Source organism: Nerophis lumbriciformis, linkage group LG27, assembly GCF_033978685.3.
Source record: "Nerophis lumbriciformis linkage group LG27, RoL_Nlum_v2.1, whole genome shotgun sequence".
Classification (NCBI taxonomy): domain Eukaryota; kingdom Metazoa; phylum Chordata; class Actinopteri; order Syngnathiformes; family Syngnathidae; genus Nerophis; species Nerophis lumbriciformis.
This window is the reverse complement of record NC_084574.2, coordinates 25,897,544-25,925,489: the sequence shown is the minus strand read 5'-3', so window position 1 is coordinate 25,925,489 and position 27,946 is coordinate 25,897,544. Positions and strand designations below refer to the sequence as shown.

Sequence of the window (27,946 nt, the reverse complement as noted above, 5' to 3'; positions counted from 1 at the left end):
TCACTCAGAGTTTGTCACTATTATGTAACCATATCATGTTTTTTTCTGGCATGAGCCCGCAGCGCCACCGTGAGGCCAAGACGGCGTAACGTCGGCTGGGCTGGGCGGCCAGCTCTCGGAGAGCAGGACGAGCAGCTCCAGGTTGGTGCTGAAATCAAGTGCATTTCGGATGGTTTTCATCCTCGCACAGCAGCTGGTGAGTCAAATGTTTCTATAAATGCTTTTTTTTTTTTTTTATTATTCAAATAAACCTCCTGCTTATTGGTCCTGATGCTGTTGAGCTGAACATCGCTCTATGACCAGGCTAACAGCTCATACGTCAGCCATAAAAAGGGCTAACCAGAGCGCATTCGTAAACGGGTTCATTCTTTTTTTCTCTCTAAATGAGCCAGAATGTATCTATAATACGCGTTATTTCGCTGTTAGTTATGCGTAGAGGGATCATTACATCTATTCCGGATTAAACATCGCAACAAACGGTCATGTTTATTATCAATATTACCGCTTATGAACACAGTGTTGTGCCATCTCGTCTGTTTATTTAAGATGACATGTTTCTTTATGGACTATTGAACGCATCCGAATGAAACGCGGCCTGCCTGCACTGGGCTCATTTTAAGCCGCCGTGATTGGCTAATTAGCCGTCAGCTGCCTCCTCTTGCCAGCACAGTTGATATTTTGCCATTTTCAAACATATCTGAGCATGAATGTGTGGCTAACCGTATTTACGTCAATCTACCGTATCTACAAATCAATCCAAGTTTATTTATATAGCCCTAAATCACGAGTGTATCAAAGGGCTGCACAAGCCACAACACATCCTCGGCTCAGATCCCACATCAGGGTAAGGAAAAACTCAACCCAATGGGGTGACAATGAGAAAACTTGGAGGGGACCGCAGATGTGGGGACCCCTCCATTCCCTGGGCGACCGGTGCAATGAACGTCGAGTGGATCTAGTTAATAGTGTGAGAGTCCTGTCCATAGTGGATCTAGTTAATAGTGTGAGAGTCCAGTCCATATTGGATCAAGCATAATAGTGTGAGAGTCCAGTCCATAGTGGATCTAGTTAATAGTGTGAGAGTCCAGTCCATAGTGGATCTAGCATAATAGTGTGAGAGTCCAGTCCATAATGGATCTAGTTAATAGTGTGAGAGTCCAGTCCATAGTGGATCAAGCATAATAGTGTGCGAGTCCAGTCCATAGTGGATCTAGCATAATAGTGTGAGAGTCCAGTCCATAGTGGATCTAGTTAATAGTGTGAGAGTCCAGTCCATAGTGGATCAAGCATAATAGTGTGAGAGTCCAGTCCATAGTGGATCTAGTTAATAGTGTGAGAGTCCAGTCCATAGTGGATCTAGCATAATAGTGTGAGAGTCCAGTCCATAGTGGATCTAGTTAATAGTGCAAGAGTCCAGTCCATAGTGGATCAAGCATAATAGTGTGAGAGTCCAGTCCATAGTGGATCTAGCATAATAGTGTGAGAGTCCAGTCCATAGTGGATCTAGTTAATAGTGTGAGAGTCCAGTCCATAGTGGATCAAGCATAATAGTGTGAGAGTCCAGTCCATAGTGGATCTAGTTAATAGTGTGAGAGTCCAGTCCATAGTGGATCTAGCATAATAGTGTGAGAGTCCAGTCCATAGTGGGTCCAGCAGGGGATCATCTTGAGTGGAGACAAGTCAGCAGCGCAGAGACCTCTCCAACTGATGCACATATAAGTGGTCCACCCCGGGTCCGACTTTGAACAGCGAGCAAATCATCTCCACGCAGGAGAGGGGGGGCAGAGCAAAAAAGAGACGGCAGATCAACTGGTCTAAAAGAGGGGTCTATTTAAAGGCTACATAGCAACTGATGCGGTGGGCAAAGTTGGAATTGCCACAAAACACATTTTAAGATATTCAACACTCAACTGCCATCTGGCGGCTAAAGTGGATTGTCCAAACCCCCAATTTGTCACGGTTCATGTGTCAGGTAAACCACGACAAATGGAGCCTTACAAATCCCCTTCCTTCTGTAGGAATAACTGAATTCCTCGATACACCAGACCATGGGTGCGCACACGTTTTGTTTAGTCTGCAACTGGACGTGACATCTAAAGCAAAAGAGTTGTCAAAATATGGCGCCGTTGGATTTTACGTGAATCAATACGGTCGGTGCCTTTAAAAATACTGAATTGGATTCTCACCTCTACATTAGAGAGCAGACCAGAAAAGAGACGGCAGATCAGCTGGTCTAAAAGGGGGGAGGGGGGTCTGTTTAAAGGCTAGAGTATACAAATGAGTTTTAAGATGGGACTTAAATGCTTCTAGCCCGCTGAAGCCAGGGCACTGTAAAATACATCCTCCCTATGAGGAGGGAGGATGTCAAGTTCAGAAGGAGCTGATGCTCTTAAAGGAGTCCCAGTCACTGAATTGCACTACTGTAAATCCCACTAACTCAGCCGTGAGTCAGCAAGGCCTGTTGTGATGCTATTGCAGCTTGCAGAGAGTGGGCCTGGTTGTGTGAGTCAATACAGATGCTGATAATAATGGAGCTAAATGAAATGATGAAACGTGCTCGCTCGGCTTTCGTTTCAAATATCATTTTGCATACCGTATTTTTCGCAGTTTTTTTCATAGTTTGGGGGGTGCGACTTATACTCAGGAGCGACTTATGTGTGAAATTAACACATTACCGTAAAATATCAAATAATATTATTTAGCTCATTCACGTAAGAGACTAGACGTATAAGATTTCATGGGATTTAGCAATTAGGAGTGACAGATTGTTTGGTAAACGTATAGCATGTTCTATATGTTATAGTTATTTGAATGACTCTTACCATAATATGGTACGTTAACATACCAGGCACGTTCTCAGTTGGTTATTTATGCGTCATATAACGTACACTTATTAAGCCTATTGTTCAATATTCTTTATTTATTTTAAATTGCCTTTCAAATGTCTATTCTTGGTGTTGGGTTTTATCAAATAAATTTCCCCCAAAAATGCGACTTATACTCCAGTGCGACTTATATATGTTTTTTTTCCTTCTTTATTATGCATTTTCGGCAGGTGCGACTTATACTCCGGTGCGACTCATACTCCGAATAATGCGGTAATAAGAAAAACCCTAAAGTCTTATTTGACACTATTGACAATCTTGTTGCACCTCCATCTCCTCAGGTGCGTGTGTACACACACAGGATGACTGTAATAGTTTTGTTTGAACTTTTTTGTGAACAAGGTGCAAGACATAAGGGCCAGTATTAGTCCTCTCCTGGATGGTTTGTGCACTACTCCATCCCCTGTGTGCTCATCATGGTCTTCCTTTACTCCTGTCGTCAGCCTACAGGATGTTCAGGTTTTAGTGGGCAAAATGAAACCCACATCAAGCCCTGTGGACATTGTTCCTACTCCACATTTCTTAAATGTTTTTGATGCTGTTGGTCCTTGGGTGGTAAAATTGATTAAGCTTTCACTTCAGTCTGGCTTGATCCCCAGCTTTTTTAAACATGCTGTGGTGAATCCCATCCTTAAAAAACCTAATCTTGATCCGGTGGAGCTTATAATTATCGGCCCATATCAAAACTTCCCTTCATGTCAAAAATCATTGAAAAAGTTGTAGCAAAGCAGCTAACCTCATTTTTGGAACAGCAGGATTTTTACGATAAGTACCAATCTGGCTTTAGGTCATTTCACTCCACCGAAACTGCTCTTCTGAAAGTTTCCAGTGACGTGATGATGGCTGCTGACTCTGGTCGCTACACAGTTTTGGTTTTACTCGATTTGACATCTGCCTTTGATACTGTGGATCACAGTATACTGATACATCTCCTCAAATCTGAGATGGGGTTTTCTGGTGCAGTTCTCCAGTGGTTTACTTCTTATATAAATGGAACAACTTTTAATGTTGCTTTTAGTGATGTAATGTCCATTGTGTCCAACCTGTCATGTGGTGTGGCCCAGGGTTATATATATTATATATATATATATATATATATATATATATATATATATATATATATATATATATATATATATATATATTATATATATATATATATTGTATATATATATATATATATATTATATATATATATATATTGTATATATATTAGGGCTGGGCGATATGGCCTTTTATTAATATTTCAATATTCTTAAGGCATGTCACGATACACGATATATATCTTGATATGTTGCCTTAGCCTTGAATTAACACTTGATGCATATAATCACAGCAGTATGATGATTATATGTGTCTACATTAAAACATTCTTCATACTGCATTAATACATGCTCATTTTAAACTTTCATGCAGAGAGGGAAACCACAATTAAGTCAATTCACCAATACTGTATTTATTAAACAGTTATTAAGCAGTGGCACAAACATTCATGTCATTTCAAAACAGAAAGGGCAAGATTGTCAGAGACATTTTAAAACAAGCTATTAGTGCACTTTTGTGCATGATGTCACTAAGATGACATATCAAAACAACACTAAATTAAAGTGCACTTTTTGTACAGAACGCAACTACAATAGTTTAAAACAAATAAAGTGCACTTTTGTGCATGATGTCGCACAAAATATTTCAATAACTGTCAAATAAAAATGAGCTGCATAATAAGAAATCAAATGGTCTATGTCCTTCGTCATGTGGTAGGTTCCTGCGGACGCTATCTCCTTCTGTTGTTGACAATTGTTTTCATATTGTGTTGATCTGGAAATGGTTGCTTCGGCATTTTGTGGGTATGGCACCAAACAGAGATGTTGACATGCGGAGTTTCAAGCACTCTTCATTCTCTAGCGGGTAACTTTTCAAATGATGCTACAAATTAGCAGTAATGCTACTTTTTGTAGCAACGCTTTTGGCACATACTTGTTCGACATCTTCCCGCTTGAAGTCAAACCACCGCCAGACGATGGACCCCGTGCTGTTTTTCTTAGGAATTAATTCTTCCTTCATTTGTTACCAGATTCGAACCTTCTTTCTCTCGTATTACCACTCGCACCACTCCGCTAGCATCTGTTTTGATTGATTGAGACTTTTATTAGTAGATTGCACAGTATAGTACATATTCCGTACAATTGACCACTAAATGGTAACACCCGAATAAGTTTTTCAACTTGTTTAAGTCGGGGTCCACGTTAATCAATTCATGGTAATGTTACCCATGCTGCTACCTCTCTGCTCAGCGAGGGCGTATGACGTGACAGTATGTGACGTATGTAAGAAAGTGCGCTTGTTTTAAGTCTCTGTGAGAAGGAGAGACAAGAAAGAGTGAAAAAAGCCTGTAGTGTAATGCCAGCAACTAAAAGCAACTGCGTGAGAACGTATACTCGAATGTTACGATATAGTCATTTTCTATATCGCACAGAGGCAAACCCGTGCTATATCGAGTATATCGATATATCGCCCAGCCCTAATATATATATATATATATATATATATATATATATATATATATATATATATATATATATATATATATATATATATATATATATATATATGTATGTATATATATATACATATATACATATTTATATGTATATATGTATATATATTATATATATATATGTATATATATGTGTATATATATATATATATATATATATATATATATATATATATATATATATATATATATAATATTCAGGCCATTATGTAATTTATTGAGCCGAATCCTTATATGTTTATATTCATATATATTCACTGTTACAAGCAGTCCTCTATGGGCAGCCATCCCTGCGATGTGGCTCTCAATAAAAACTCCTGCATTAGTGCTCAATTAGTCTCAAAATAATGCTGACAATATTATTGTTTTTGGGCAAACAGACTGAACCTCACAAATTGTGGGGAGTAAGAAAACTAAGTACGATTGTTGTAGAAATAGCAAGCATGGCTATTTTCAAGATGGCGCTGCTGTAGTGGCTGCTAATTGCAGGAATTTTGTGCTCTATGTATTACTTTGTGTTATTGATGATTCCATCTTGTTTTTATGTGTTTTTTGCATTTTGGTTCGGTCCCCTTTCGGGACTGCGCAACAAGGGGTGGCACATTTGTGACTTTTGTGCTGCTTTATTGTGCTTTTTTGAATGTCTTGGGGGCCTGCCTGTTGGCCATGACAATGTTGGCACCAGAGACAAGCTGCTAGCATTCTCTACCACACCGGAGCCTGCATGGAGAGACTGGAAGGGTTGCGGAGGAAGAGACATGGCTGCGGTGCTAGCAATGAGCGTCAGGATGGACAAGCGTCACGGCTGGATGAGCATGTCAGACACTTCGGTCTCCCTGGACGGATTCTTGCTTGTCCGGACAATGGTCGCGAGCTAGTGGGCAGTGTAGGATGGAGTTGGCTCTCTTGGTTGCTTTGTTGGGTCTGTTCCTGTTTCTGGCCGTGCTGCCCCCAACAAAGCAGACCATGGTGTGGAGCACCGCAAAAGGCCTCTGTGGGTGTTAAGATGGTCTTTTTGTTTTGTTGTATTTATATTCAAATTCGTTTACTACGAGTGCTGTTATTTGCAGTAGTACACTCTTAGAAATAAAAGTGCTAAGTAGAACCATATAAGGTTCTTCGGCTCGTCCTCATAGGAGAACCCTTTTTGGCTCCAGGTAGAACCTTTTTATAAAGGTTCCACCTGGAACCCTTTTGGAGGGTTCTACCTAGAACTGTGTGTGTAAGGTTCCACCCAGAACCCCCCATGAGAGGTTCTACAAAGAACCCACGCAGGGAGTTCCACTAAGAACCCTTTCATGTTTCAAGGGTTTCATCTAGAACCCACACAGGGAGTTCCACTAAGAACCCTTTCGTATTTCAAGGGTTTCATCTAGAACCCACACAGGGAGTTCCACTAAGAACCCTTTTGTATTTCAAGACTTTCATCTAGAACCCACGCAGGGAGTTCCACTAAGAACCCTTTCGTATTTCAAGGGTTTCATCTAGAACCCACACAGGGAGTTCCACTAAGAACCCTTTCGTTTGTCAAGGGTTTCATCTAGAACCCATGCAGGGAGTTCCACTAAGAACCCTTTCAGGTTTCAAGGGTTTCATCTAGAACCCACACAGGTAGTTCCACAAAGAACTCTTTCATGTTTCAAGGGTTTCATCTAGACCTGACACAGGGGGTTCTAAAAACATCCCTTTTCAAAGGTTTTCACCGATAACCGTCTTGTCTTCTGAGGGTTCTATAAATAACCATATTGTATTCTACAGATCAGTTTAGTTCATATTATATTGTGGTCATTTATCATGTTGACATTGAACAAACATTCAAAACATTTTAATGAGAAAAACATTTATTTAAAGATAGGCACCATTATTGGCAAATGTTATCAGGAAGTATGTCCCTGGTGACACAGGATCTTACCCATGCTTTCAACAATCCCTGAAGAACTCTTTCTTCCAAAAACGGTTCTCTGGATCAAAATAGTTCTTACTGGAACCCTTAGTGTTAGTGAGAACCCTTTTAAAACCAATTATTCAGAAAAGGGGTTTTAAAGGGTTCTCTGGATCAAAATGGTTCTTACTGGAACCATTAGCGTTACCAAGAACCCTTGAAAAACCCTTTCTTCGGGAAAGGGTTTTTCAGAAGCAAATGGTTCCAGTTAGAACCTCAGCCCTTGTAGAAGAACCCTTTTAGAACCCTTATTTCTAAGAGTGTAGTACTGTATCCTGAAGGTCGTGCACTAAAAATTTCAAAAATCTCTCCCACTGTGTCACAATTAAGCATACTTGTCATACCTCTTTTGTATGAAATCTTATGCCATTTTTCACCAATGTTGAGTCGGGCAGGTGTAGATTTACAGTACCTGCTGACCCTCTGATATGTGTTTTTCAGCAGGATGCAATAAAGGTCTAAGGTGGTCTTGAAGGGCAGATATGAGTCTGACATCCTGGTTCCTGGTGAGTGGCGGGGGGACACGCCATCGTCTCCCCAGAGAAATGATCTTTGTGGGAAGGGACGACTGTGAACTCATGCTGCAGGTAAAGATGAACTACACTGAGTTGTCAGTCACAATAATCTCATTGCAATCCAGCCGGAGGATGACTAACAGTGACTTTGTGTAATTTAGTCCCGCAGTGTTGACAAACAACATGCTGTCATCAACTATGAGGAAGATACAGATGAACACAAAGTTAAGGACCTGGGAAGCTTGAATGGGGTAAAGTTTTGGCTTTTGTCAGCATGTTATTGTAACGGTCTGTAGTAATTATCATTATTTTAATAGAGGTACGGATTTTTCATTAAACAGAAGTACCTCAATTTACGATCTTAATTTAATCTGTGACATGAAGAACTAGTATGTACTACAAACAACTACAGTAGTTTTCTGAAGTCATGTAATAATAATGTACAGCATAGAAAGTGGACTTCTACGTTATCGCAGTCAAACGCACCATCAGTACTCCATATTTTCATGGATAAATGTCTGCCGTTTGGATATTATTTTAACGTCCTTGGCTGGTGTTAGACTCCTTCTGCTTCAGTATGGTGCAGGCTAGCAGTGAAACGCTCCAACTGCTCCACCAAGTTGGCGACACACTCGGTCACGTTTTTAATTGCACTGTCCCTCACAGTCCCTATTATCCTTACCATGGTTGGAAACCAAAGTTATGTCGATTTAAGCTAATGCTGGAGAGTAAAACCCGATGTTTTGGTCGGATCTTACAGGGTTCACTGTGACGTTTGCTACACCAACTAATGTTTGTAACTCAGATTTTTGGCTGCAACTTAAAGGGTAACAATTAGCTGAGAGACAGTTCTTATCTCAAACACTCTTAAGTTGAGGTAAGATTTTATTTATAATATTTAAGTGTATGTATATATATATATATATATATATATATATATATATATATATATATATATATATATACATATATATATATATACATATATACATACATTGGGTCAGGAAAAAACACAGAGGCTATTGCATCCCTACAAGCCTGTTTCGCAGGCTTGTAGGGATGCAATAGCCTCTGTGTTTTTTCCTGACCTAACGTATATTCCGCTCTACCCCGGTATTGAGTACTGTATAACGGATATACCCCAGTAACCTCGACTATATATATATATATATATATATATATATACATGTACATGTACATTAGGTTTACCATTTGATAATGCTAATGATTAGCGCAATTGTCATTACGAGTACCATCTTGTTATGAATGTTACTGTAGACGTATTTTGAATTTCTACATTGATTGGTGCACCATAAAATCAAAAACTGCTATATTGACCCAAATGTAAGAAAACAAATATTTCAAATACAAAATCAAACAAAAAGAATATTTTCTGAATGTTATCCCCATAACTCCTCTTCGGTCTGGACTAAAAAGTCCAAAAATAAATCAAAATTGGACCAAAGGCTACGCAGTAAAAATAAAAAAACATATGAGCATATAGTAAGAACACGGTATGGCAGCTTAATAAGTGATGAAACAGAAATATACCAAAATAAAATTATGTCTGTTGAAATGAAAATGTTGGTTGTTTTTATATTATGCTATTTTTACAAGCTCAGACATCATGAAAAGCTATATATATATATATATATATATATATATATATATATATATATATATAGCTTTTCATGATGTCTGAGCTTGTAAAATATATATATATATATATATATATATATATATATATATATATATATATATATATATATATATATATATATATATATATACATTAGGTCGGGAAAAAACACAGAGGCTATATCATCCCTACAAGCCTGTTTCGCAGGTTTCCCTCACGGACCAGTCTTAAAATTACATCAAAGCATGGAGTAATTACAAATGTATGTAAAAGCTGTCTCTCTGTTCCACTTGCTCCCTCTGTGTAAGTGTAATGTGCGCTAACATTCTGTATGAAATGAACCTGTTAATCAGTTTGAAATAACATGCAGTATACAGTATAAAATCTTGTCAAAGCAACATTGTTTTTGCTTGCAGACTTTTGTCAATGATGTGAGAATAGAGGAGCAAATGTATGTCACACTGAAGATCGATGACAAATTGAGGTTTGGTTACGATATCCTTTGAGCCTGTGCTTGTGTTTTCACCAGAAGGTCAGTGTACTTGAACAACACTGTAATATGATTAGCGTTGCACTCTTCTGCATTATACATCACAAGTGTCTCGCTATGCAGACATCTTACTGTGTTTCACCTTAACATATCCCACATACTAACTTGTTCACTGTGGTTCGTGGAGAGCTACATATCCCAGAGGAGGCCTTAAAGGTGAGACGACCTGCTTAGAGGAAGTGGCAAAATCATGATTTTTTTCTGGTTATTAAGTGAAACAGCAGTGATTGAGATAAAGGGAATAATGTCCACCTCATTAGGTACCTGGACATTATTTCTATTACAAGAGCTATTTATCAAAGTATACAACATACATCCCAAACACGTAGGCTTTCCAAATACCTTAGTATTTTACTAATTCACTATTTCACTACTGTCGGTTCACCTCGCTACTCTTTTCCCCACTGTCAGCATGAGAAGTTCAGCAGCCAGCTTCAGCTCAGTCAGCTCAGGAGGCCTGTGGAGGGGGAGTCGTCAAAATCAGAAGGCAAACCCCCTGAGGCGGCGGCACCACAGTGTGAGGGATCCTCTGCTAACCCACCGGAGCCCAGCAGGGCAGAGGAAAAGATGACAGGTTAGTTATTACTGAGTGATGATTATCTTGCAATAATATTCAGTGTGTCACTGATTTTGTGCAGTTCACATACTGTGCGCTGTCGTCGAAATTGCAATTTCACTTTTTAGCTACATTAAAGGAGTATAGTTTCTTGATGTTTGGAGTGGTGCAGTTCCCAAGTCCCGGATCAAACAAGAGACCCTATCGCTGTCAGGCAAAAGATTAAACCACTGAACTACTGTTCAGGCTATGCGTTAACCATCCTTAGCTATGATGAAACACATGTTTATTTCAGCAGAGAGTTGAATGATTCTATTATAGTAGTTTACATTTCAGTTGTTGTTTCCCAAAACTGGCGACTGTTATGTGCATGGACGTATTTTTTTCGGGGGATAAGGGTCAAGAGGGACATGTCCTCTGCATATTTGTAGAGGGCAGTGTTGGTGCTTTGCACTTTTTAATGTCCAAAAATGATGTAACACTATTGAATAGAGACAAGTCAAACACTTGTGGCAGGCAGAAAACCAACTCTCAGACTGAAACCTGTTCCTTTAGACCGCCCACAAGCTCATTGAGTGGCTTACTGGCGCTGCGATCTTGCCAATTTGACAATGATTAACAGGATTAGCAGCTGACCAATAAGAGGTCAGATGTGAGGTATGAACGAGTTGCCATCATTCACAGGAGAGAGATATTTGTGTTAGAAATTATTTAAAAATGTTTGCTGTGTTGCTATTAAACTGGTGCGTGAGATCATACCATTTTTCAAATACTGTTAAAGTACCGTATTTTCCGGACCATAGGACGCACCGGATTATAAAGCGCACTGCCGATGAGCGGGTCTAGTCAGGTCATACAAAAGGCGCACCGGATTATAGGGCGCATTATAGGAGTCATATATATTTTTTTTTTCTAAATGGAAAACACTTCCTTGTGGTCTACATAACATGTAATGGTGGTTCTTTAGTCAAAATGTTGCATAGATTATGTTTTACAGATCATCTTCAAGCCGCTTTCTGACAGTCGCCTCAGGATGCACCGTTTGGTGCGCGGTCTTATTTACGTGGCTGACCATTGGAGGCGCCTTTTCTCCGTCATCTTTGTTGTAGCGGTGTAGCGTGCAAGGACGGGAGTGGAAGAAGTGACAAAAGATGGAGCTAACTGTTTTAATGACATTTACACTTTACTTCAATCAATAACGGAGCAGCATCTCCTCATCCGTGCCTCACTAGTGCAATAACATTAATGTGTCCTGTGAAAAACCATCCGACCGGAACTCTCTAATAATTAAAGTTCCTTGGGTGAATAATGTTTACTCACTACACCGGTATGTTTTATAGCTTTCATGGCGAGTTTACTGACAGACATAAGTAAGAACTTTACACTACTTTATATTAGAAATGGCAACAGCAGAGGATGAATGTCCCATAACAACAAGATAGAGAAAAAGAAGAAGCGTATTGACTACGGTTTCGGCACGGACTACAAAGGCGGACGCGCGCACATTTTCAGGATTTATGCAGATCCCAAATACAGCAGGTACCAGAAGATAAGAAAAGTTGCTTTTGCAAAACACTGCAAAACAAAACGCCAGATAATATGTTTTACCTTATACACGCACCATAATAATACTTGTATGTTGAAGCACAGTACAATCCATCAAGCGGTGCGACTTCATAGCTTACCAAAGTCGTACTAAAACATGTTGATAGATTTTTGAGCACTGTGTGTAATGTTCTATATTTTCATTGAAACATATAACATGTTGGTGTTGTTTACTTGAGTCATATTGCAGTCTACACGTATCCCTTATGTGTGACTTCCATCATATTGCAGACTACACATATCTCTTATGTGTGACTGCCATCTACTGGTCACACTTATCATGTCACCATGTATCAAATAAAATAGCTTCGAGGTCGGTAAGCACAACCAAAATGATTCCGTACATTAGGCGCACCGGGTTATAAGGCGCACTGTCGAGTATTGAGAAAATGAAAGGATTGTAAGTGCGCATTATAGTCCGAAAAATATGGTACTACTACATGTGTAGTTTATAGTACATTATATGGAACAGAAAGAGAGCAGGAAACAGGAACAGACTGGCCTTTTTTTTTTTTTCTTTTTAATGCGCTGTAAATAAATACATAATTTATCAGGTATTCTTAATAATCCAAAACATGCATCTAATCCTTCAAACCATGCCTCCTGTACTCAAGCCAATTGTGTCCCCCCCACTTCTGAAATCCAACTTTCGTCCAATGTTATGTGCTTACCTGCCAGTGAGAACTTTACTTTTAGTGTTCTTTTTGCTGCCTCTCGGTTGTAAGTTTCCAAGTATATATTCCTCCAGGGGATGTAGCAGTGTTACACAGGGGAACACCCCTATACGGACAACCTGCCTGGTGGGGAGATGGAGACAATGACCAACACCCTGGAAGGCCTGCAGAAAAGAATTTGAAGCGGGATAAAGCTCAAACTGGTAAAATACTATACTTTGTAAGGTTACAGCTACTGTTATAGGCAGTGTTGGGAATAACGTTACTAACACAGTTATTATTTTAAAAAAGGTAATGTAATCATTTTTATTTAAAGCGGCTACAGTGAAATGTGCCACATTGTTATTGTAGCATCACGACAAAAGCACACAGTCTGACACTCTTTTTCCAACATTAACATGTCTTCATTAGTGCTCAATTCTAACCAAATTTTGTACTTAAGCAAGAGTACTGTTACTTTAGTGTTTTATGACTCAGATAAAAGTAAAAAATAGTGAATAAAATACTTACTTGAATAAAAGTGTTTAAGGAAAAAATACTCAAGTACTGAGGAATTGGTAAGTAACATCTGATTTATTTAGGAGCTATTTTTTAATGGTACTTACACTACAATCGCAGTTGGTGCTTGTGTGTGCATGCGTGTGTGTGAAATACAGACAGACAATATTACAGCATGCACCACAAAAAATGCACATTTTACAGTCACTTATGATGTTATAACAGGGCTTATGTTAACATATGTGCAGCTAAAACACCAAAAACAGCTACAACTTACTGCAACATGTTTTCTCTAGTTGGAAATGTAATTCTTGTCAGCTCAAAAAATAAACATTTCCACTGACATAGATGGCAGCACATGATATCAATCAATCAATCAATCAATCAAAGTTGATTTATATAGCCCAAAATCACAAGTGTCTCAAAGGGCTGCTCAAGCCACAACGTCATCCTAGGCTCAGATCCCACATCAGGGCAAGGAAAAACGCAACCCAATGGGATACAATGAGAAACCTTGGACGGGACCGCAGATGAGGCGACCGGTGCAATGGACGTCGAGTGGATCTAGTTAATAGTGTGAGAGTCAAGTCCATAGTGGGGCCAGCAGGGGATCATCTTGAGTGGAGACAAGTCAGAGACGTCCCCAACTGATGCACAGATGAGTGGTCCCAACTTTGAACAGCTAGCGCGTCATCTGTTGTCACCTAATCTGTACCCCCCTTCTCCACGAAGGAGAGGGGGGCAGAGCAGAAAAGAGACGGCAGATCAACTGGTCTAAAAGGGGGTCTATTTAAAGGCTATAGTATACAAATAAGTTTTAAGATGGGACTTAAATGCTTCTACTGAGGTAGCATCTCTAACTGTTACCGGGAGGGCATTCCATAGTACTGGAGCCCGAATAGAAAACGCTCTATAGCCCGCATACTTTTTTTTGGCTCTGGGAATCTCTAATAAGCCGGAGTTCTTAGAACGCAGATTTCTTGCCGGGACATATGGTACAATACAATCAGCAAGATAGGATGGAGCTAGACCGTTTAGTATTTTATACGTAAGTAGTAAAACTTTAAAGTCGCATCTTTAGTGCACAGGTGAGCCAGTATAGGCGTAATATGATGAAACTTTCTTGTTCTTGTCAAAAGTCTTGCAGCCGCATTTTGTACCAACTGTAATCTTTTAATGCTAGACATAGGGAGGCCCGAAAATAATACGTTATATGATATATATATATATATATATATATATATATATATATATATATATATATATATATATATATATATATATACGATATAATGTTACCGCCCACCTCTAGCTCCCACTTGCACTCTCCATCCTCGCCACACCCCCACTTACTCATTCTTCACCAACTACACTCACGTGAGGTGCATTCACAGACTTCCAGGAAAAAACGGGCGGTTTCAGGATCGAACTACAGGCACTCAAAGTCCATTATGTAAAAGTCAAGAACACATATGTGAATTATTATGTACCCTGCAGAGCAACACTTGTGTCCACATCCATTGTGACTAACTTTTATTCTCATGAAACATTTCTCAACAGAAATGTTGTTAATTAACACAATAATTACTTTCCCTGGTAACTAATGACATGTATGATGCTGTATTTCCTTTACAAATTAAATATTGTTGTTGGAAAGTAACTAGTAACTAAAAATAATTACTTTTTAAAAACAATTTGGCCAACATTGGTGATAAGCTAATAATGTACATTACCGAAAGAGGTAAATGAAGTACTAAATGCATGTCATTTTGTTATGTCTTACAGACACCAAGAAGAGTGCAGAAATGTCAAAGTCTGCCAAGCAAATAACCTCTACTCAGGAGCCAAGCTACTTTGAAATCCCCACAAAGGATGCTCCATCAGCGGGTAAATCTAGTGCTGAGGGAGCATCCCAAGACCAACAGGTTGGTTCTTCCTCCACTGCAGAGACTGTCCATGGGCATGCTTCCTTCACCATTGAATTTGATGCTGGAGCATCAAGCAAAGTGACGGTAAAAGATCGCGTGGCAAAATTGGCCCTAGACACAAGACCACGCCCAAAAAAGGGCGTGGGGGAGGAGCTGAGTCCACTTCAGACAGCCATGGTGGCATCAGAGGTCAAAGTTGCAGATTGGCTGGCCCAAAATGAGCTGCCTTTGACTCTCAAAGAAACAGCTGCAGAAGATGGCGGAGAAAGTGTGAAGAGCGATATACCTGTACAGCTGAGGAGTCTGAAGGGTATGTAATTCACCTTTTGACCATATAGATATGCTATACCTCAGTTTAAAGGTGAACTGTACTTTTTTGGAATTTTGCCTATTGTTCACAATCATTATGAGAGACATGACGATGGATGTTATTATTATATATTTTTTTGCATTCTAAATATTAAATAAATGCGATCAAAAGTCTGCTTACAATGGAGCTTATGGGAGCCATGCAATTCCGCCTATAAATCCCTTTAAAAAATCCAAACACCTCCATTGAGGTTTTATATACATGATGTAAGTATGCAATATATGTAATGAAGTAACGGGCACATTTATGATAACATTTAGTATTTACATATTTTGATCATTTTAAGCTTACGCGGCACATTAATTTAAAAAACGAATCCGACGTCTGTTTTTTTTTACTACTCATTGCAGTCTTCATGAGAGCCAACACGTATAATACAACATCACTTACTGTGCAAGATCTGCTGTCATTAAGATGCCGACTGCTAGGATGTTCATACATTTGTATTTAGATGAAGAATCACCATAATCCTCATGAAGAAACGGGGTGGGGTTGGATGGGAGCCCAGCGTCTTTTCGTGTCGTTCTCGCCATTTCCAGGTTCTAGTGTACCAACTTCTCGGAATATGTCCTCAGACTTCTTCTGTCCAGGTGAGATAAATGATTTATGATCCACAATAAACATCCAGGGAACAAGTAAGCGAGTAAACACCTCGCCAGTCGATCATGTCATTATTGTACACAGCCTTGTGATCACAGTGCCGCAATAAATAGTTTGTCTGCGTTAGTGCTTGTAATAACAATATCACCAATACTTGGTTAATATTCAAATCACAAAATGTAAATGTAGTATTTTTGGCGGTTTTTTGAATGGTTATTTATTGTGTGTGTTTGGACGAAATAGAGTACTTCCCATTAGCTCCGCTGTTAGCGGACTTTTATTTACATTTATTTACAAGATAGAATCCATAAAAAAAAAATATCCATCGATCGTCATGTCTTTCATAATGATTGTGAACGATAGGCAAAATCTAAGAAAAAAGTGCAGTTTTCCTTTAAGCGCACGTGCACTTTTCCTTACCAGACAGCAAACATGAGGATGGAACACAGAGTGACTCAGAGAATGCACTTGGTGAGCAACGCAGGGCTGCTGCACTGGAGGAGCGTACATGGGGCCTTTGGAGCGGAGCAGGAATGAAGATCAGGGAAGGGCGAGCTAATGTTCCAGAGGGGCTCTTTGCAGAAGAAGAAAGCCCTGCACGCCGTCGTAGGTCTTCAAGTACAAAAGTGGCAATTAGCTTTATGGAAAGGCAACATGGTGGTGCGCCACATCAGCAAAGTAGTCAAGATGAGTGCTACCACCACGGAGATGACTGTAGTGACAGAGGGACATACACCATTGAGCTGGAAAATGGAGATCAAGAAGAAGAAGAGGCTAGAAAAATGATTGACAAGGTGGGGATCAAGAAACAACTTCTAGTCCTACACTTTGAAGTCATTTCAACAGTGCATTTGGTATTTTTTATCTGCTTGTATATTTTAGGTTTTTGGTGTCGATGAAACTGTGCATGTGTCCGGAGGGGACAGTACAGAGCTACGAGAGACCCTCCACTCCCAGAGGTCTGCTACCAGAGACTGTGGGCCTGTATGCATAGAAACAGAGGTACAAAAACAAACTCTTATTCAATGTCTGCCCACTAAAATAAAATGTATTTTAATTAATTGTAATTGTTGAAATTATTGTTCTTTTGTATAACTCAAATGAGAAATAATTAACTAACTCGGCAGAGGTGTTAATACTGTCATTGTTATTTTAGAAAATGTACCATGTACTCCTGACTGGTACATGCTGTCTTATTTCAGGTTCTGCCTGAGGAGCTGGTGGTGGGCGGTCCTCGTTGGGTCTCACAGTGGGCAATTCTTGCTGCCAGCCACATTCGGACAGACCCAGAGGGATCGGGTGGCGAGAGTCACAGTTTAGTTATGGACAAAGGTATTCATCTTAAGTTGCACCAAGGAGGTATTAAAACCATAAGTGCATTTGTTGAAAAGATTGTTTGTTCAGTTAGTCTTAGAAGACGTGTAGAAGACGTTTCGTCTCTCATTCGTGTAGACTAAATCTGACCAATATGAGTCTATGAGCATGAACTCATGAAGCTTGCTCAGATGAGAGGCAAAACTTCTTTTAAGACATACTTAACAGTCCAGTTGAGATCGACTGAATGCCCTGAGAATACAATGACCTGGATGAACAATAACATCAACTTTATATATATTTGTTATTATTATTTCTGCAGAAGTAAGTGAATCCAGCCATTCCTTCGACTCATCTTGTCAAAAAGAACGAAAAAGGACTCTGCCGCAGGTGCCTGGTGAAGAGGTTGCACATGTAAGGAGGACCCCAATGTGCACAGATTTGGGAGAGAAACAGGACACAGAACTGCAAGAGAAGGAGAACCAGGAAGAGAAGATAGCTAGGGGGAAGAATGTGCCTGGTCATGGCAGTCCTTGTCGCTCCTCGCCAGCCAGGTCGCAGGACAGTAGTAGAAGAAGCCAGTCAGAGGCAATGGCTAAGCTACCCCCTCGTCCAAGGACTAGTGGAGAGAGGAGAAAAGAGGCGGTACAGAGGAGAAAAAAAGAAGAACAGAAGAACCGAGACAGTGGTGGAAAACCTTTTTTGAGACAGGAGAGTTTCACTGTGGAGAAATCAAGCTCCAATGTGCCCATTGAGCTGATTCCTCGCATTGATGGACTCACAGGTAGCAGACCTCCGAGTCAGGGGGCTGGTATGGACAGTGTCACACTACAGAAAGACTCTGAGGCAGTGGCAGCATTTTTAGAGAGCACCATATCAGATCAAGGGGATCCACCAAGTCAGTCTATTGAAGGTTCCATGTCTCCCGAGTCAGATGTGGACACAACTAGTACAGTAAGCCAGGCCGATGGAGCTAGGAAAGTGGTTCAAAAACGGCGCATTCTAGTGGGACATCAAAAAGACAAAACAGTGGTTTGCTCCAACAATAAAGGCTTAAATGTGGACAAAAGGGTTAAGACCAGAACATCTGGCCCTGCGCAGCCGTGGACGTCTCTGGACCTCACAGATGATGATGTCAATTCTAACTCACTTCTCTCTGACACGCAGCCCACTTCCACACAGGAAACCCGAGGTTCACGTGCTAGAGCCCTGGCAGGAAGCACAACAGTGGGGGTCAGCACCAAATCGAGTAGGGCTAAGACCACCCAGCCCCCTGCTTCTGTCCCAGCCTGTAAAACCACAGGTGTCCCAAAACCAAGACCAACAAGGTCATCCTTACTGAGGAGAGCTCGGCTAGGGGACTCCACCGACACCGAACCTGCTGATCTGGACAAGATGTCTGTGGCCTCTGAGGCCTCAACCACTAGTTCCACATCCAGAACAGGGATGGTAAAAAGGGGAATGTCTAGGATAGAGGCTCTGGCACAGCCGAGGAGGCCAAGGGTTGGCTCACCTTCTGCCCAGAGTGACTCTGAAGCCACTGTGACCAGGAATAGAGGATTTGGAACAAGAAGTACTGTTGGTGAGTTTGCTATTCGACAAGGACTAAGAGGGTGCAATGTGTCCTCAGTAGCTGGACCCAGAGCTAGAGCTAACAGTGCCTCCAAACTGCCAGATAAAAGTAAAGCCCCCTCCTCACATGGACACGTCACACCAGCAGGTGGGTGTAAAATATACCTTCTAATCTTTCACAGATTATTTTTTTCTTGTTTGGTCTGGTTTGTCCCTTATATGCTTCTTAAGCTTCTTGGATTTTACGAATATGTCAAGTACTGTAATCTTTCATTCTTTCCATAGTCAACACTCGATGGCGCCGTGTGCCTGTAGACTATGCCTCCACCTCAGAGGATGAGTATGGTTCCAACCGCCATATGTCTAAACAGGGCAATGCACGGTTGGTACCTTCCACACGGGTGGCCCAGCTAGGTGGCTCAGGGCCAAGTGCTCCTAATCCTGCTGGACTGAAGCCACAGTCTAGAGAGCAGGATGAGTATATGAGAGACTGGACAGCACACAGTGAGGAAATAGCCAGGTTTGCAGTTTGAGAACACTGATCTCTTTGGATTGTTTTGGAAACTTAAACTCCCAAAGTTTTGTGCAACTTTAAAAACGTGTTTTACCCTAAAATTGTAATTGTACCATGTCTTACCCGAGGGGCATTTAACGTTTGAGGTGTTCCTGTATTTTGCTCTGTGTATGAAACTGATGGAAGTTCTATTTGTATTTGATGGACAGGATTAGCCAAGACTTGGCCAAAGACTTAGCCATGCTTGCAAGAGAGATTCACGATGTCGCTGGAGAGATTGACACAGTCAGCCCAGCAGCCACTGACCCTGGAGTCTTGGTATTGTATTTTTTTTCTGAGTACAAGAAAAAGAGGATTCTATATTATAAGATCAAATTGTTGTAATGCCCTGAATCCTTTCGATTGTGTTATAGTTGGAGGGTCATGGCTGTGATGACAGCTTGGACAAAGGAGGTCCCTCCACAGATCATAACAACAGCCTGGAAAATAATGGGATGTCAGTTGAACTGAGACCGAGGTCTTCTAGTTCACAGGCATCTCGCTCCATTCGTCGACAGACATGGAACAGAGATGAAGTGAGTTACACTATTATCAATCAATGCCAGTCTGTAATACTGATGTTTTTTCCGCTTTGGACTAAAAGTTGTGTCAGTTTTAGAAAAATAGAATGATAATTTATTTCAATGAACAATACAGTGCTAAGTAAAAGCTTTGTATGCGTTTGCAGCATAATTTAAGACAAACTGACCACTAGAGGGAGCACTGTACATACGCAGTAAAATGTGGTCGCAGGAGCAGTCTGTAAGGACTAGGTCTACAGGGTACGCTGCAAATAAAAACGAATTGCACTTAGTTATTGGAGATTATGCTTAATTACTTTTTACCTTATTTCGCCTATGTGTACCTCTTTTTTTTTACCTAAGCCTACCTACTTGTTTACTTTTTTTTACCTATGCTTACTTTATTTTTTACCTTCTTTTTACCGGTTTACCTACTTTTTTACTTTATTCTACCTGGTTTTACTACCTTATTTTACCTATTTATACTTACTTTTTTACCTTATTTTACCTATGTATACCTACTTTTTTACTATATTTTACCCATGTATACCTAATTTTACCTATGCCTACCTATTTTCACCGTATTTTACCTACATTAACCTACTTTTTAACCTTATTTTACCTACTCCATTAACCTCTTTAACCTTATCTTACTTAGGTTTACCTTTACTCAATGTTTTATTTATACCTATGCTTAGATACACATTTACCTTCTTTTACCTATGGTTACCTATTTTTCTACCTTATTTTACTTATGCCTAGATAATTTTACCTTCTTTTACCTATGTTTACCTACTTTTTACTTTCTTCTTTTATGAATGTTTACCTACTCCTGCAGAAGTGCCCTTGAGTAATGTGTATTACAGTTGTATTTGTTGTTGACAAGTAGTACCAAATAAATACATTTGAACTTTTTACTAGTAATAATTTAATCATATTGTTTACAACCGCAATATATTGTCACTGTTTGGTTAAAACATGTTTACATCATTCAGGCAATGCTAGAAAGTTTACTTCTACCATCTGTGAATCAACTCTCAACCAGGATACGTCAATCAGTCGACAAAACAGCCAGCAAGATCAGGTAAGCATCGCGACAAACACAAAGTTAGAAATATAAAACGTTATGTCCAGTTATGTGTAAAGTATAGTGTAGTATTTCCATACAATGCACTGAGGAAACCTTGAAATACTGGAATGTGATTTATTTTTCCTTTGATCTCCTTCGTATAAGCTGAAACCAGGCAAACTTGACCAAGATAAAGTGACACATCACAAGGGCTCACACTGACAGCCAGCAGCAAATTATAACCGATATAGCACAAAGGATGACAAATCACTGCCTTCTTACATTTCATCAACATGCCTTACATTAATGCAATCTAGATCTGAATTCCCCAGTGAGTAGAGCTATATTTAAAAAATATATATTGTATTTTATTTAATGTATTTTTGCTGCTTTCAACCCAAAGGGTACTTTTCAAAGATAAAGACAGGAAGTGGGAAGAGATTGAGAGCAAACTTCAGGCAGAGCATGACTCCTTACTGCTGAAGAGTTCCAACAAGGTGATTACAATTTTAATTATTTCATCTAATAATTTTGCTAAATTTATTTTCATTACGTTCTGCATGTCTCACATTCAAATAATATGAGGGGTAGGGGTATGACGAAGGCCAACACAAGCACACGGCCTAATCAACTGTATTGCGGTCGGTTTTATCATTTAATGGCCAGCACCTATCATAATAGAAAGCAATAGAAGGTAAATGTAGTTTTTATTAAAAATGTACAGGGTAGCAATATTTGTGTGGCTTTTAGTCCTGATAGTTTAAATATTAATATATATTTTTTATTATTATTTCTGTAATACATTTAACAGTATTGGAATATGATATCACTAAAAATAAAAAAAATATTTGTATTTTTTATTTTTCTGAAAATATGTTTTTCATGACTTAAAACACATATTTCACCAAATCTTTAAGTAGAATTTAGTTTCTTGCCTTGAGAATAATTGAACCACTTGGGAAAGATTCTTAAGTAGCTGATTATATTGTGTGCATGAAAGGGTTAAATTACACTTGCTGAGTAAAAAAATAAAATAAAATGACATAAACTTGACCGTCATGGTGGTGTGGGTTGGCCTCCGTAGTGGGGGGCACTGTAATGTACGTTGTTTGGATTACTTTGCTATGAATACAAAATGACACAGCGTGAAACGCAATTTGTCACGGCTCGAGTAATAGAATATGTTGTTATAATCTGTTTACATGAATAATCCAATAATGGCGCACAGTAGAAAATCCTCTCTCTCGTCCTCAATAGTAAATACAAAAATATTGGATTTGTTGCAGAGGAAGACGTTGATCATGTTGACAGTATTTCATTAGTGTGGGGGAATAAATCTTCTGAATGTCTTGATGATGCTGTGCTACACTCCTATTTAGAGTAGAGAAAACACCAGATATCTTAGGGAGCAAAAAGACTGATGAGTTCCTGGTGCACCGTGTTACAGTTTTCAGAAGTACTGCTTCACTCGAGGACATGGCCATTAATACTCTCCAGTTGCCTCATGTGAACCCCAGAAGATATTTGCCTGTCTTGTTCGCAGTGAAATATAGCTCATAGAGGATAAATGAGTGCGTACAGCTAATGCCCAAACATGGACGTTAATTCAGCTGACAATATTATGTTGCAATTACTTTACCTCATTTGAACAAGATTTAATTGTCATTTATGTTCTTTCGTCAGGAGATTTCCACAATCATTCAAGACCTAAAACGAGTGGAAAGACAACTGCTTGGTATGAATCTGATTAATGTATTATTTCTGTAAAAAAATGGAAGGATGGCTATATTCTAGCCTCGTTTTTAACAAGTAGTAAGGTACAGTTGAATTCATGGTTGTGATGTATTTGTTTCAGGTATGTTTAATAAGTCAGATTAAGAAATTCAACATATCCTAGAAGGAGTAGGAAGAAGCATAACTTATATTCAATCTGTTCTCCGTTTCTTGTATTGATAATTAATTCACATCATAACTTTTCCACATTTAAATCGAGTTCACTTCCTATATGAAAGTAAGGAAGATGTTGAAAAAAAGAATAAATCTCAATGCATGTATTATGTATTTATTTATTTACACTTCATAATTTATCCTTTAATATACAAAACCCAAAACCAGTGAAGTTGGCAGGTTGTGTAATTCATAAATAAAAACAGAATAAAATGATTTGCAAATCCATTTCAACCTATATTCAATTGAATAGACTGCAAAGACAATATATTTAATGTTAGAACTGGAAAACGTTATTTTTTGCAAATATTAGCTTATTTGGAATTTGATGCCTGCAACATGTTTCAAAAAAGCTGGCACAAGTGGCAAAAAAGACTGAGAAAGTTAAGGAATGCTCATCAAACACTTATTTGGAACATCCCACATTTCAACAGGCTAATTGGGAACAGGTGGGTGCCATGATTCGGTATAAAGGCTGCTTCCATAAAATGCTCAGTTATTCACAAACAAGGATGGGGCGAGGGTCACCACTTTGTGAACAAATGCGTGAGCAAATTGTCGAACAGTTTAAGAACAACATTTCTCAAAGAGCTATTGCAAGGAATTTAGGGATTTCACCATCTGTGGTCCATAATATCATCAAAATTGTTTTTGGAAACTGTGGAGGTCGTGTCCTCTGGAACAAAGAGGAAAAGAACCATCCGGATTGTTATAGGCGCAAAGTTGAAAAGCCAGCATCTGTGATGGTATGGGGGTGTATTAGTGCCCAAGGCATGGGTAACTTACACATCTGTGTAAGTTACCATTGATGCTGAAAGGTACATACAGGTTTTGGAGCAACATATGTTGCCATCCAAGCAACATTATCATGGACGCCCCTGCTTATTTCAGCAAGACAATGTCAAGCCACGTGTTACAACAACGTGGCTTCATAGTAAAAGAGTGCGGGTACTAGACTGGCCTGCCTGTAGTCCAGACCTGTCTCACATTGAAAATGTGTGGCGCAATATGAAGCCTAAAATACCACAATGGAGATCTAGGACTGTTGAACAACTTAAGCTGTACATCAAGCAAGAATGGGAAAGAATTCCACCTGAAAAGCTTCAAAAATTGGTCTCCTCAGTTCCTAAACGTTTACTGAGTGTTGTTAAAAGGAAAGGCCATGTAACACAGTGGTAAAAATGCTCCTGTGCCAACTTGTTTGCAATGTGTTGCTGCCATTAAATTCTAAGCTAATGATTATTTGCCAAAAAAAATAAGTTTCTCAGTTCAAACATTAAATATCTTGTCTTTGCAGTCTATTCAATTGAATATAAGTTGAAAATGATTTGCAAATTATTGTATTCTGTTTTTATTTACAAATCACACAATGTGCCAACATCACTGGTTTTGGGTTTTGTACATGAGGTAATAACTTTTTGGTGATAGTAAATAATTGTAATGTTTAACTTAATGTTGTAGAAACTGTCGGAATCTATGTTACTATTAAATAATTGTTTTATTTAGCTGCATTCTGTATTTCCTTGCAGTGGAGATGTCATGTTCACTCTTTGTCTAGTTCCTTCATGTCTTTGGACAACAAGAACTTTAAATTTTTCCTCTCCTCCATTTTATTAGATTTTACAATTGGCTCTCTCAGTACCTTGAATTTTCCCATGCCTACTCAACTCGTGTGCCTTCTTGTCAGTGTTGCGTTTTGTCAGGTAGACAACTGATACTCAAAATGTGGTACCGACTAGATGGAGCTTGTGTACCTCTAGTGGTATGCCAAAAAATCACCAAATTAAGTGATTTGTGTTTCATTTTCCTATGTTCAAACACAGTGTTACTGTTCAAACTGTGTGTAATGCTACAGTGGACAAAAAATGAAACTTGTGACTTGTTAAATAAAACCCCTGCCTTGTTTTAAATGAATACTTGGGCCTACTTTGCTACTGTATTTTAATATTGGTCATTATGGTGGTACTTATCCAAGTTTTTTCTGAGGTTGTACTTGGTGAAACATTTTTAAAAGCCACTGCTGTAGACGTTTGTTCCTTTCAGCTTGACTCGCTGCTTGTGTTTTGTTGGTGAACTTAATGATGAACTTTATGATAAATTTGGCTTAAAGTTATGTCTTTCACATAGTAAATAGTCCCACAACTGACAATCAGTGGTAAGCTTGTAGAGGATGGAGCTCGACACACATCTGTTCATCGATTCGTTGTCAGAGATTTGTCTGACAATGGAATGAGTTGAATAGGTAGAAATAAAGTGCTGTTTAAAAAATACTGTGGATAAGTATGACCATAATTACTGATTAAATGTCCATTAATAAATTGGTCAATTGTTGAAAACGGTAGATTTATTGCATCTTGAAGCAATCCAACATGACCTCTGCTATTACAGTGGCCTAGTGGTTAGAGTGTCCGCCCTGAGATTGGTACGCCGTGAGTTCAAACCCCGGCCGAGTCATACTAAAGACTATAAAAATGGGACCAATTACCTCCCTGCTTGGCACTCAGCATCAAGGGTTGGAATTGGGGGTTAAATCACCAAAAAATATTCCCGGGCGTGGCCACCGCTGTTGCCCACTGCTCCCCTCACCTCCCAGGGGGTGATCAAAATGTGATTGGTCAAATGCAGAGAATAATTTCGCCACACCTGGTGTGTGTGACAATCATTGGTACTTTAACTTTAACGTTTACACAACGCCTACATTTTTACTTTACTCAACACTGTGTTTAGAAAAATATGATCTTTCCTTTAAAAAAATATACATACATAAAAACTGTTGATCAATTAAGTCATTAATTTGCCTCTATAGTCGATGAACTTGGGGGGACCGTGCCTTCTCCATCTCTGCCCCCACCCTCTGGAACTCTCTCCCCCTTTCTGCAGAAGGACTATTAAAAACCCACTTTTTCAAAACTGCTTTTAGAACTGGACAAACCATCTCATAATGCAACATTCTTATCCAAATTGCCCATTTTTATGTGGTTACTGGTTGTTTTAATATTATACTGTATGTGCTTTTATGACTATGATCATGTTTTATTTTGATTATTGTGTAAGCATCTTTGAGTGCCTTTTAAAAGCGCTGTATCAAAAAAATGAATGACTATTATTATTAAAGTAAATCTAGTCAAATGGGTCTGTGGTAAAGAGGATTGGAAGTATCAAGACAGGCATCCTTAAACTTACTCATTTAATTAGGCCCTGTGTTTTCTGATGTCGGACAATTTTATAACAAATATCATCAGTTTCAAATGACTTGTTTACACATTTACTAATACAGTATGTAGTTAATAATGTGTTGTCATTCAAAATTAAGCTTAGTGTCAATCAAGTGCGTGGTATGTAGAGGATATCAAATCAAATGTGTTTTGCTCCAACAGTCATTGATATGATGGTGGACCCAGATGGTACCCTTGATGCCCTGACCAGCCTGGGCCTAACCAGCCCTTTGACTGACCAAAAGAGTGCAGAATCGTCTTTTCCGTCTGGAGCAGAAGCTTCCTCCACGGTGCTCTCTGGAGGAGCCCGAAATGAAACAGAGCATTCACAGGTCGCAGAACAATTCCCAGGATCCCAACAGATGTCTGGATAACTACCAACCCTTTAAAGCATCTGATTAATGCACTCTTTGTATCGGAGAATGCCCCCGTAAACCAACGTCCATTTCAGAATAAAGGACTGTGGGTATTTTGATTTTGAAAGAGGAAAAGTAAGTGATCTGCCCGCTGATTTGAGAACAGTAAATAACCAAACAAATTAAGTTTCCAAACCCATATGCATCATGACTTAACAAAGTATCAACTCATCTTTTTGCACTATGTTGTTATTACCCAAAGTCTTGTATGTATGTGGTTACTAAACATGTCTGCAATGTAAATACATTACTAATGTAACATAGAGCAAATGCAAAATCTGCTAATTGTAAATACATTATAAAAATGTTGGCAAGGTCTGTCTCAGTAATAATTTTCAGAAGTTTATTTCCTGAGAAAACATGTACGTGATTTACCCTTCGTTTCTTACAGTCAAATCCATGCAGTGAGGCGCGGTGAAGTTCATGGCCGGTGATGCACTGATTTCTTTTAATGATTGTGCTCTAATCAACACAAGTTGCTCATTAAGAGGAAGAAAAGAAGGGAATAATTAACGTAAGGTAAAAATATTGTTTTTTAAGACCTCTTAATCCCTATTTTGAAAACAATTTGTGGTCTTACCTTTATTAGTATATGTCAGTCTGCATATGATTCACCAAGAAAAGCTCTGTTACTTTATGGTAAACATTTGCTGTAATTTATTTGAGTTTTTAAAGCATCTTAGCTGGTTTTCTTCTCAGTTGAAGGACAGCAGCAACAAGCGAGCAGTGAGCGAGAGGACTGTTAACCTAACCGTATGACATTTCTCTGAAGGTTATTGTCTGTACCGCAGGGATAATGATGTCATACTTACATTAAAGACATTACAAAGGAGGTAGAAATATATAGGGCATGATCTGCTAAGGTCCAAATAGGAATCGCTAAACAGCTTGCTCAAAGTATATAATAGCGTGTACTATTACTGGGCATGTTGTGTGTGGTCTACACTTAGACTGCATGTACAATTGACAACTGACCACCCTTTTTATGTGCGGATTTTGTGTGTATACCAAATGTCACCG

General features: G+C 39.1%; 1 protein-coding gene across 3 annotated transcripts; it reads left to right on the top strand.

The window, feature by feature from the left end:
• On the top strand, positions 1 to 27,244 carry cep170ab (centrosomal protein 170Ab). Of its 3 annotated transcripts, XM_072916398.1 has the most exons (19): positions 3 to 196; positions 7,826 to 7,971; positions 8,061 to 8,150; positions 9,955 to 10,036; positions 10,189 to 10,244; positions 10,500 to 10,662; positions 12,998 to 13,126; positions 15,207 to 15,659; positions 16,743 to 17,113; positions 17,202 to 17,321; positions 17,522 to 17,651; positions 17,956 to 19,353; positions 19,491 to 19,725; positions 19,929 to 20,037; positions 20,133 to 20,294; positions 21,275 to 21,363; positions 21,752 to 21,845; positions 23,032 to 23,083; positions 26,673 to 27,244. In XM_072916398.1, the coding sequence occupies exons 2-19, from the start codon at positions 7,867 to 7,869 to the stop codon at positions 26,882 to 26,884; spliced, it is 4,050 nt and encodes a 1,349-aa protein (XP_072772499.1). In that variant the 5' UTR covers positions 3 to 196; positions 7,826 to 7,866; the 3' UTR covers positions 26,885 to 27,244. The 3 variants fall into 3 exon arrangements, with proteins under 3 accessions (XP_072772501.1, XP_072772499.1, XP_072772500.1); XM_072916400.1 differs by lacking the exon at positions 23,032 to 23,083 and having other exon boundaries at positions 1 to 196; positions 26,673 to 26,824; XM_072916399.1 differs by lacking the exon at positions 12,998 to 13,126 and having other exon boundaries at positions 4 to 196.
• The last annotated feature ends 702 nt before the right edge of the window (positions 27,245 to 27,946 follow it).